At 31.6% G+C, this 12159-nt stretch overlaps 2 protein-coding genes across 2 annotated transcripts; one reads left to right on the top strand and one right to left on the bottom strand.

Moving 5' to 3' along the window:
- Nucleotides 1-4469: 4469 nt before the first annotated feature.
- On the bottom strand, nucleotides 4470-10193 carry Ack (activated Cdc42 kinase). Its single transcript, XM_070648173.1, has 4 exons — nucleotides 8985-10193; nucleotides 8654-8911; nucleotides 6630-8369; nucleotides 4470-6423 (listed from the first exon to the last, which is right to left on the bottom strand). The coding sequence occupies exons 1-4, from the start codon at nucleotides 9860-9862 to the stop codon at nucleotides 6324-6326; spliced, it is 2976 nt and encodes a 991-aa protein (XP_070504274.1). The 5' UTR covers nucleotides 9863-10193; the 3' UTR covers nucleotides 4470-6323.
- Nucleotides 10194-10486: 293 nt separating this feature from the next.
- LOC139096474 (transmembrane protein 208) lies at nucleotides 10487-11585 on the top strand. Its single transcript, XM_070648187.1, has 3 exons — nucleotides 10487-10595; nucleotides 10759-11051; nucleotides 11178-11585. Exons 1-3 carry the CDS (start codon nucleotides 10590-10592, stop codon nucleotides 11404-11406), a joined length of 528 nt encoding a protein of 175 aa, XP_070504288.1. The 5' UTR covers nucleotides 10487-10589; the 3' UTR covers nucleotides 11407-11585.
- Nucleotides 11586-12159: the final 574 nt, after the last annotated feature.

The following is a 12159-nucleotide window of genomic DNA, read 5'->3' as shown; positions in this document are numbered from 1 at the left end:
AAAAGTCTGTAACTTATAATCGTCGACCAATTGAGTTTTTAAATTACGTATTTAAAGTAAAGGAATAATTATGCTGCATTATGCCATAAAACTTTGCTACAAACGCTTTACGACTTTTTTAGTTCTTAATTACTAAGACAATTATCATCATAAAGTTCTACCTTAAAAATTCAAATCCCCAAAAAGGGAAACTTTCTTTTGAAACAATACCTAAAATATCTCTAAATTTTGTCATTTTAAGATGATCTTGCACTTGATTTTTCACGGTCAAACGATTTCATTTCCTCGGGAAAAGCTGACAAAATCTTGTAACGACGTCTTTCATGAAAAATTTCTCCATTATGAAGAAAAGAAGAAGTGATGAAGTGTTGGCATTATCTTTCCTCTCTAAAAGTTCATTATTTCTCAAGAGGATAATTTACATCAAACAGTGTCCACGCATTACACAAAAGAAAACATTTTCTTGCTGTTATCTTCATTTGCATTTTAGTAACTTGAACTTTCTCGCCTTTTTTCTTGGTTTTTGGCATTAGCTAGTTTTGACGGAAGATATTTTATGGAAAGCCAAGCAGATTTTCCTTTAATTTCTTTTTTTTAAAGTAGGGTTTGGCAAATTCGTATACGTGTATGTACGTATATTTTCCCAACCCTAACAAGTGTCACGAATGAGATTACAAAAGCTTCATGTAGTTAAATGTTCCAAATTTCAATTATTTTAATCAAGCATCTATTATTTGGACAATCTACACTAAAAGTAATGCTTAAAGAATAATTTTCTAAACTACATTCACATCCTACTTTCCATTTCATGCTGTTTGTTTTCAGCCTTTTGTGTAAAGAAAATTCTTATTAACATTTTATTATGTAAATTCACAAAATTATCATCGTATAATATTCATCACCATCATGAGTATGTACAAACACAGAACAAAAGTTCGTGAAAAACAACTAAAATGCTTAAATAATTTAATTTTCTTTTCTCTCTCAATTCTTGAATCGAGAGGGGATCCAAGTGGAGATTTCACTTCAAGAATTCCCTAACAAGTATTTCTTTTTTCACTTCAATTTATCTCGTATGTGCTTCAATATGTTTTTCTTTATTTTATTTTGTGTATATTCACAGAACAATATGCTGTTTACTACACAATCTGCTATAAATGTTGATTTATTTCGGGTGTTGACCTAAATTCTTGGCATTTATTTGGGGTGGAAAATTGGATAAAAGATGTGTATATTTTTTGTCCAAAAATAGTTTTTTTTTGTATTTAAAGTTTACTTCAAGTTCAGAGACACTCAAAAGTTTTATAAAACTTTATACTTGAAAAATATTGGCAGCTGTTGCAACGATTCAAGAAGCTATATGTGCTAGGTCATATGAAAATAACCTTGAAGGAAGTCACAGAATGGATATGTGTAAAGATAAGATAGTCAGCAAATATTATTTTACTATGAATTTAATTACAACATCACTCGGAAGATACTCTACCAGAAAGAAAGCCTTCTTTGAATTAATTCGTGAGGCACTTACAGTAATATAATGAGATTCGTATCAGCAAACAGAATCTAACTGACAAAAAAAAAGAAGATTTAATACATCAAATTAGGATATGTAAATAAAAAGCCATTAAAGTTGGTAATAGAACTACCGCAATACTCATTATCTTAATACTTTCCCTATTCCTTCCATTTCCTCTCACCTCAATAGTTTATTGCATATTTAAGCAATAAATGTTGTCAGAATAATTTTGATTTTTACACCTGATTACAACCCTCGCTTCTTTTTATTTGTACAAATTTGGATCCATTTCTTGTTTCAATTCACTGAATTTCCGTACACGAGTCGTCAACATGTTTGAATTTCTATTTCCATCTGATGAGATTTCTTTTTTTCTGTACTTATGCTTGCTTATATTTGCACGTCTCTCTCTTTTTCAACATTTTATGTTGGTCCTTTTTGGGAATTTACTTGTTGAGGATTGGCAGCAAATGTTCGCATTATGTCGGCAAATTCAATTTATCGGGTTATTTATAGCTAACAAGGAATCTTTAAAAATTCACCGAGAGCTACAAAAGTATAAGCGCGTTATCCCTCGAAAGTTCAATTTTCCGAAGGTGCTCATTGTTCTTTATACAATGTCTTTTTGGACATTTTTCGTTTAAATGAGTGCTTTCATATTAAATTTTAATTCAAAGAAAAGACAATTTTTTGTCGAGAAGCTACAAAGTGGGCATCCTCTCATTTGTGTATATTTGCTTCAATGAGTTCTGTTACATCATTAGAGATTCAACACTTCCTCCTGAGAATCAGGAGCGAACATAAGTTTTTAAAGGATGAGGTTGAATTCAGAAGCAAATAGTGGCAAAAAGCTATCTAAGGTTCTGACAAAAGTCGAATCTCTTTAACAACATTCTCGTTCCTTTCTTTACTATTTTCAATTATTCTCATTCATATCCATTCCATTAAGTTTGGTTAATAACATTTTTCTTAAGGGTGCGAGTCATTTGCTTGAATAAAAGAACCCTCAATTTCAATGGTAATAATGGCAATCCGGTTAGTTAAAATGTATATCTAACGACTAGGACGTTGAAAGTTTTATATAAGAAGGAAAATTAAGAGACGGTATGTAAATTGAATAGAAAGAGAAATAGTAGTTGCATGTTTTGCTGGTGGTGAGCCAAAAAACTTCTATTTAATTAAAGCTTAAACATCACTTGAATTTGTCTGAAGAGGCTTCTTTGAATTCTTAATACAGTCTCAAACGAATTGATCCTTAAAAACCACCGATAGTAACTATAAAGATCTTATATTTATGATCTCTTCAATTTCGATTTCACATCTGTCTACAACATTCAAAATAAGAGAGGAATTTTATAGAAATTTAATGACAGGCACAGCAGTTGACATGTAAATATTTTTTATCATTACAATATTTTGATATAAAAATATCTTCAGTACGTTCAATTTTCACTCATAAAAGCCTTATTTCCTCATCTTATCATGATGGCTGATGCGTGTGATGTAAAAGGCATGAATTCTGTTGAAGGATGAAAAGGCAATAAAGGAAATTTTGTCTTGTATTGTTCAGAAAAAAAGAATATATATTGATGTGAAGAATCAGTCTGTTAGCTATAAAATTTTAATCTACAAGCTCTACAGCGTGAAACGACATGAATCGAAATTATAGACAACAAGCTCAACGATTGAATTTATTATTGCATACAACTGAATTCATTGAGCATAAAATCACATCTGCATTGCAATGACATGAAATTTCTTCCTATATTTGATTCCTATTTGTGACTATGGGTAAAATTATTTCTGTTTTTGATTATTGAGTTGTATGTACATGAGATCAGAAGCTTGAAATTGATGAAATACGAGAAATGGTAAAATTGTTATAATTTCATATTCGTTTTTTGTATGTAGTAATCTCATGATTACAGCAAGATTGTTCAAGAGTTTCAAGGATAGAAGACAATTTTGTGTAGGACTTACATCATTCCTTGAATTTAAATGTTTCTAAAACTTAAATTTTACCTACCAAACTTTAATTTTAATACAGATCAACAACTTTTTCGAGACTTTCTTGTTTATGCCTGAAGTCTAACGTCGAAGTAAATACATTTTACATGTACATCATTAAAAATCAAAGGAAAACATTTACTTTTACGAAGAGAAAAAAATCAGTAAAGGAACTTTGGCATGAACGAGCTCATGTTGCGTGGGATTAAGCATGGGTAGATTGCAATTTTGAACTTTAAATGAAAAATTTCTTATTTTAAAACTTTCATCAAAGATCACCTTAATGAATATTATTTGTAACAAACTACGCTCCAAAAATCACAAAACAAAGTTAAGCTTAAAGTCAAAAAAACTTAGGGTATGAGGCACATTAAATTTTTAAACTAAAGCGACTGCTGTTTTTATTAAATGTGAAAATGAAGGAATTAATCTGCTCAAACTTGTTTTTACGTACTTCTCAATGGATTTAATAAACAGTAATTAAGAGCTTTTATTGTATTTTTTTTTTAGTAAAGCACATTCACTCTGCTGACTTGTTATGCTGAGACTCTCATACTTGCTTTATTGCTTTTATGTTCCAACAAATTGCTTTTATTGCTTCAATGTTTATTTTACAAAACAAGGCAATTTTAAGTAAAAATAATTCTTGTACAGCAACACGTACTCTGGAATACTTGTAAGTGCACAACGAGACTCTTAAAATGTTAGTTGAGTTAATTCTTTAACAATTAAAAATTTTATAGAAAAAAGTTAGAGAAAAACTCCAGATTTTTCGCTGTAAACGATAACAACTGGGATGAAGACTTTCTCGCCATCAAAAGAAACATTTTATGATCTACTTACGAAATAAATTTCAATTTTGGTATCCTTTAATATCTGTAGGGAAAAAGAATAGATAGAAATAAAGTATAAAGCAGCAGTGCTGGGATGAAGAAAAATCCTCTCGTTCCTTCGACAATCTCTTCCTTTCATTTTATTCATTCATTTTTATTTCATTTTATTTCTCACAATCTCTTTAGTATTCTAGTGCTCGGGATGCTTGTCAACGGGTAGAAGCATAAATGAGTACACGTATAAAAAAATAGGAGAGGAAAATCAATGCTTTTTTCATGCAAAAAATATGAAATAAACAATTGACTCAATTTTTGTTGAGTTACAGTAGCGCATTTTCATATTAATTCCTTCTATTTTTGTTACATTCGAATAGGTTGTACTCAACTCTACATTATGCAAAAATATCAATCTGTCGACCAAGAGTCGTTCTTATCGGCAAAACTAGCACAACAAAAATGATTACAAAATCTACTTCTTTTTGCAAAAATGCGCTAATAATCTACACAGACAAACTACATTTTATATATTTTTTTCGTATCTACTTTTCATTTCATTCTCACATAAAAAATATTTTTTTTTTCATCTTCTTATCGCACATCCTGTGTGTTTCTCGTTTGCATTTTATTTCATTTTCACTCTTTTAAGAGAAGGCAAAACTTACACATAAAATTCCATGGCTCGCCCAATGTTCACCATGTGGAGAACATGAAAAAGTTTATATGAATTTTCCATCTCTTTTTTTCTGTCGTTATCCTCTCATTCGTCTAATCTACATTAGCATTTAGCACCATGAAATGGTCATTTTATATGGAAAGAAAGTTTTCTTCATTTTTATTTGCATTTAGGTCGATTTATAGGCTTCATTTTGTTGAAATTACGGATTTACTTTGGAAAGTAGAGATTTTTATTTTTCGTGCAATTTGTGTACATTACAATTCTCATTATATATCCTTCTTTGCTTTTATTTTTCATTGTTTTTGTTAGTAAATATCCTTTTAAATATCTCGATGGATATATCTATGTGATTGTTATTATAAATTATATTATAATTAAAGTTTTGGGATGAATGAATTTTTAAATTATTTATGAAATCTTCATTGCTTAAATTTTGATCATAACAATAGTCTCAATGAGATTGTTGCGGAAATTCGAGTTATTTGAAAATTCATTGCAAACTGTCATTCACTTTGCTCTTTATATAAAGCTCATAATGAATGACTAACATTTTCGGGTCAGCCGAATGGTCACAAATTTATAAAAAAGTTATTTTATTGAAGATTAAACAGGTGCAATTTAGAGATTCTATAAAGGAGGAGTATGCTGGTTTGTAAAAATTTCTAAAACTACTTGGAGTCACTTCACTTATTACATTTGCCTGTTTCTAAAGTGGGGGAAGTTATATTCGAAAATTCGTTTTTTGTGAAACGAAAAATGTAAAAGGTTTCTTTAACTAATTCATTTTGAGCTTAAAATCGAGTTTCATTTTAATTTGATTAACTTATTGTATGGTCAATTGTTTAAAAGATTTAGTCATTGGCAATATATCGTAATTTTTTTTATTAATAAGCAAGATTGACGTGATTCTAAGCTCTACTTGATAGATGATAATTGAGTCATTTAATAATCTATCAACTCCAATTTTTTTTCCTACCTTGACTTGCTCGAAACCAGTGCTTTTTGTTATTATTTTTTGGCATAAAATATTAATTGATGATTAGAACATTTAAATTAAAAAATATAAAAATATACGTATGTCTCATGATTCTTATTTCTTTTCAGATTCACTTTTTCAATTAAAATTACGTGATGATTCCTTCATGCTTATAAAATAAAATACATTTGTCAAGTCGTAATTTTATATGCGGTTTCACGACAACAACCACGTCGAGAAGAGTAAAAGAATGTTGAGAATTTTCATTGTTTATAGCAATACTGCTGCTTCTGTCGCTGATGCCAGGATGAATAATTAATTTTGAGATTCGAGCAAAACACTCGCAGCCACTTGCAAGCTCCATCCAGTTTTTATTAACGTCTCTTCACATTTTTCACGTGATGCTACGCCTAGTCTGTAGATGTTGACAGAAGAAAAAAATAATAGGAAAAAAAAGAATTGTATTTGTGAGAGAATTCATGGGGAAGTGGAAAAGTAAATGAAAGTTATTACTAACAAAAGCATCAAAAAGGCGGAATCAAGAACTAAGGGTAATTATCATTTATACAATGAAAAATTGTTCTTGAATAATGCACACAATAGAATAAAGTACAAACTTACTTGGACAATCTTTCAATCTTAAAATGCCTCGTTGCGAGATCTTGGTTCCAATTTGTTGCCTCTAAAGCTTCCGTCGCTTCGTCTTCAGTCATATTATCCATACTAAGCTTATTCATTAGTTCAGCAACGCGACCATACTGTTGATTTATCTTCTCAAGTCTTCTGTTTATTTGTTGCTGCGATAACATCGGAGATGATTGAGTTGGTGGAGCTGGAGCTGGTCGTAATACGGCAGCTTGGGGTCGCCATGCTCCAATTTCTTCATATGCAGCAACTTCATCATAAATTGCTTGTTGTTGATGAATATTTGTTCCATAGATTGAAGCAGTTGTGTCATAAATAACTGACGGAGCTTGTGATGGCACTGCATCATAAAAATTTTCACTGTAAACGGAATCGCCCGCAACGGAATTGTAAATGTTTGAGTCATATAGCACACTTCTATCATCGTTCATTGTTTGACTGACATAGCTATTGGAGTAATTGCCATTTGAGACATTTTGGTTTGTTTGCAATACTGACAGTGATGATGATGACGACGAAAACGATTGTATTTGTGAATGGGGTGTAAAGTCGTAATTTCTTGTCATTGGCACTTGCATATTCATCACTTGCTCTAAATTAACTCTAGCTTGTGTATTTTCTTTGGCGCCTTGCAATTGCTCCGAGAGCATTTGCTTTTCAACTCGTTTCGGTGTCACTGGTTGGCCATTTATGTTCTCATTTTGGTTACATGTTGTAGCTATGGAAAGGGATGCTAGACTTGCACTCAATAATTCATTTAACGGATCATGTGATGACGATGACATTGTATTTGTTATAGTTGTCATTGCTCCTGTTGTGGCATATTGATTAGGATTATTGTTATATATTGGCTCTACCGTAAATGGTACCGAAGAGTTTGCATAGAGATTTTCAACAGGTGTTATATGAGTTGTATCAAAAGGATCATTAATGACATTTGTAATATTATTTGGATACTGTGGAGGCATTGGATATGGTGGAGGGATTCGTTGTATATTTTGTTGTTGCTCTTCGATTCCATCTGTTGGAACATCTATGGGATCATCTAATAAACAACCTGTTTGGGTCAGCATAACACTACTCTGACTTTGTAAGTTCATATTCATTGAACGAATTTCTTCCGGCGATAAATCAATTAAAATTCCTTCGGTTTGTTGTATATGAGGAGCAGGTGGACGAGCTGGCTTCGGACGATTTTTCATTGTATTTTGCATTGCATGCTGCTCATTTTGCATACGATGTTCGTTTACCAATTTATTATACGAAAATTGCTTGTTTGCAGTAGTTTTCTTCTCCTTTGCAAAATGTTCCGAAACCGCTTTTTGCTGACGACTATTTTTACTCACCTGATCTGCAGATTTTTGTCTCATTTGAACAGTATTTGTACTGCTCCCGTTATACGCTGCATCAATAAATGATGGTGAGCCCCAGCTTTGACCAGCTGCTGATCCATGAGCCACGTGTTGCAATGTCCCATGAAGAGGCCGACTTATGGTATTTAATGTTCCATGACGATTAAAACGAAGCACTTCAAGTATATTGCGTGGAAAAGTTCCAATCTCAAAGGTACGTTGATTTTGACCTTTAAGAAATTTGAGCTCGGGTCTGCCATCAATAATAGCAATGGTATCATTTTGCTCAATTTTCAAACGTCCTTCAACACAATATGTGCTTGTTGCTTTCACAAGCTGTGGAGCTTGTCCAACAAGAAATTCTCTATTTGAACGAAAAAAATAGGATATGAAAAGAAAATGGATCAAATCAAATTAAATCAAGCAGGCAATTTTTCCTTTTCTAATCTGAGATGTTTAAAGAGCATTTTAATGTCAATCTTTATCAAAATTGAGGATAAAGGAAATTAGAAAATTGATCACAAGCTGTGTGACATAAATGACAAAGTGTTTAGGAATGAGAGATAATGCTCTACATACATAAAAATATAGTGTGTAGGCTATTGTAATAAAAAGAAAGAAAGAAAGAAAGTGTAATTCGATTCTTACTTAATGGCTGCAAATGTTGGCCGTTCTGTGGGTGTTTTGTCCCAGCACTGAAGCATTAACTGATATACATCTGGAGGACAAGCATCGGGGTGATAAAGTCTCTCTCCTTCTCTATCGATTTTCTTCAGGATTTGAGAGCCATTAAGGCCGATCCAAGGATCTTCCCCAAATGTATAACATTCCCAGATTGTCACAGCAAACATCCAAGTATCACTAGCATGACTAAATTGACGATATCTTAATGACTCTGGCGCACACCTAATGTAATAAAATATTTATAAAGCGTGAAAATAGGAGTCACGAAAGAAATGAAAACATGATTGAAATTTACCATGGAAATGGAACTTTTTTGGGCTCAGTCATCACATAAACCTCATCTTGTTGAGGAAGCGCACGCATTAAGCCAAAATCAGCAATTTTTATCTTATTTCCTTTGGCAATGAGAACATTTCTACATGCCAAGTCACGATGTAGGAATCGTTTCAATTCAAGGTAAGCCATTCCAGTAGCAATTTGCACTGTAAAATTCCATATTAATGATAGTGAAATACATTTACATTGCTTTCTTAGAAAGTCTAATAGTGAGCCATTTTCAGCCAGTTCTGTAACCATCATCATAGGTTGCGATAACACAACTCCAAACAACCGAATGAGATTCGGATGATCAAGTGTATGCATTGCTTGAACTTCCTTAAAAAATTCTTCAAAAACATGCGGCGATAATGTATCAGCCTTTAATACTTTAACAGCAACAGGTATAATTCCATTTAAACTATTCCATTCGCCGCGTTTGACTACACCAAATGATCCGTCTCCTAATTTTATTGATAATGTTATGTCTTTCTCGTGAATGAGGCAAGTAAGTGCTTGGGATGATGTATTTTTTGTCACATTTTCAGCTGATTCTGCAGATGACTTTTTACCACCCGTTTGATGGTTTATCTGTTTTCCGCCTCCAATAAGTTTTGACAATATATTTTTACGCCATTGTTGTGCTCTCTTTTTCTTTACATGGTCCACAAGCTGTCGAATACGAGGTTTAGACAGCCCAATCTTTGCTAAATCATCGGAATGGACATAATCAAAATGAGCTAGTCTTGTAATTTGTAATTCATCTTTAATTTGAGTATAAAACGATTCTAATTGACATTCAGTTAAAAGATCCAGTAGCCACTGTGTATCAGTAGATTCAGGGAAATTTGAAGCCATTATTAATGATGAAAGATTCACTAATAGAGATTCACTTAATCAAGATTCGTGTATTCAAGTCATTGAAAACATTGAATCATTAGTATTATGTAGAAATGTTTACAAAGAAACCTTGAATATCAGGGAATTTTCTTAAATAGTCGCACTTATTTACAATATTACGCCCTTTCTTGGAACTGCGATGAGTCACAAATGTTATAAACTAATGCATAATTATAATATAATCACTAAAAGTTAATACTTTTAAATAAAAGTAGTAGACTAAAGCAGAAATATCGCAAAATATCACTTATTTTTTCCTTTATTCTCTTCAAAATATTTCAGTATATAATTTGTTAGCAAATTTGTTTTCAAAAAGGTTGCTTAGCCTATCATTTTGTCCATTTGTCTTGTTATTCGTTAAAATTTGTGGGTTATTTTATCGGATATCAAAGTGAACTCGGATTTTTTATTATTAGCTCGATGTTATCAAATTATTTGCTTGGATATTCAAAATGTTTATAACAATTATTAGTTAAATTAATCTATTATTATTGTGCGCAATGACTTTTTAACTTGATTTGAATCAGTATAATAATGATACAAGTGATAATGTTCTGTTATAACATGATAAACTCGTATGCAGTTTAACTCATTTTTGCAAAACACATGCTTCGTTGGAACTTTATTTACATTTATAGAGAAGAATTTTTTAGAAAATTTAATTCATTAAATTTATAAAAGAGAAATGGCTGTAAGTATCTTAATTTCAAACAATTCCTTTAAATAATAAATAAGCTTGCTTATTTACATATGAGATTAATGAATTTTCGATTGAAAAATTCATAAAAAATTTAAAATCCAATTTTCCTTGCATGTTAAATAATTAAATGGATTTTCGATATATTTATGTACAGGGCGAGAAAAAAGGAAAGGTCGGAACCCGTGGAACGAAGCAAATTGTAGAGGAAAATGTTGCAACACTAAAGTTTTATCGTAATATGTCTCTTGTTGCATGTTCAGTTTTCCTGCTCATCACTCTTCTTCTTAAGACATTAACTGGAACTCTTATCACCATGACTATCATTTCCTTTGCCATTCATGGAGCAGCATATCAATTTATGAAAATGATAAGTCGTCCACAATTGACTGAAAATGGATCGATTATCGATTCTGGCACTGATTTGAATATGGAAGGAGGAATTGCTGAGTAAGTAGAAGAAATCCCAAGTTTCTCATTGAACACTCCATCTACTTGTCTGATGGCTTATTTTTGCTCAGCACATGATGATGTACTGTAAATATGTCTAACATAATTTTTATAACTATCAAACAGGCACGTAAAGGACATCATAATTCTCACATCAGGCACACAAATTCTCGCTTTGCTTTCAAATTGGTTTTGGCTGCTCCTCCTCCTTGGCCCAGTACGAGCTATATATATGCTTTGGGGCTCAGTTATTAAGCCTTGGTTGTCATCGAAAGAAGACGTTGATAATCCACAAGTTAATGAAAAGAAGCAAAAGAAAATGGAAAGACGAATGAAGAGAATGAGCTCAAGATAAGAATAAATTGAACAATTTGCGAGATTGATGGTGTTCTTAGGGAAAATATTTGAATTTAATTTTATTATTCCTTGTTTTTGTACAGATTATTAAAGAGCTGGTGCTCCTACTGGTTTTAAGTTGACGTTATTATTTAACACTTAATTTTATTAAATAAATTGGAAAAATAAACTGAAAAATACAGAATTTTCTTAATAATTCCTTAAAGCTGTTGGTAATTTACAGATAATAACATTCAGATTAAAGCTCTTCAACTTTGCCATCTCATGAATATTCATATGAGATTCTCATCTTCCTAAGACGAGAGAGAAAAATTACATCAACAAATTTCATCTTCCTATTTTTCGGCACGATCATTTTACGCTATCTAACCACCATCAAAAATACACATACGCAGTTTAAAGGATGGAAGTAGAAGACATAATGATGAAAAAGTTTGGAATACAATTTTTTCGGAAATGTGAGATTATCTCTTCGATATTATTTACTGACTAACTTTTTTATCGAGCTAGAGGATGATTGAGCATCAATATTGGTTGATTGGCAGTTTATAAAGGAAAATAAGAACATTTTTAATTTTTAACGAACTTTTCTTATTTGAAACTTTTAAATTGGTTGCTAAGCAAATGTTTAAATTTTAAATTTTCGGTTATTTTTTGAAAGATTGCTGTTATCATAGATACCATTGCACTAATTGCCAAGCTTCAATCATTCACAATTGAACTGTTCGGTCAGCAAAACTATTAGGTTAAG

The sequence above is a fragment of the Chironomus tepperi genome, unplaced genomic scaffold, assembly GCF_022539635.2.
Source record: "Chironomus tepperi strain 1889 unplaced genomic scaffold, CSIRO-AGI_Ctep_v1 contig_393, whole genome shotgun sequence".
Taxonomy (NCBI): domain Eukaryota; kingdom Metazoa; phylum Arthropoda; class Insecta; order Diptera; family Chironomidae; genus Chironomus; species Chironomus tepperi.
The sequence above is the reverse complement of the archived record's forward strand: the minus strand, read 5'-3'. Positions and strand labels throughout refer to the sequence as shown.

Excerpts from the sequence above, each read along its gene's own strand:
- LOC139096474 (XM_070648187.1), top strand. Across the intron at positions 11,052-11,177 it reads ATGGAAGGAGGAATTGCTGA|GCACGTAAAGGACATCATAA; the intron begins GTAAGTAGAAGA and ends ACTATCAAACAG.
- Ack (XM_070648173.1), bottom strand. The coding sequence starts at position 9,862 with ATGGCTTCAAATTTCCCTGAATCTACTGATACACAGTGGCTACTGGAT. Across the intron at positions 8,370-8,653 it reads CCAACATTTGCAGCCATTAA|AGAATTTCTTGTTGGACAAG; the intron begins GTAAGAATCGAA and ends TCGTTCAAATAG. Across the intron at positions 6,424-6,629 it reads AAGATTGAAAGATTGTCCAA|ACTAGGCGTAGCATCACGTG; the intron begins GTAAGTTTGTAC and ends CAACATCTACAG.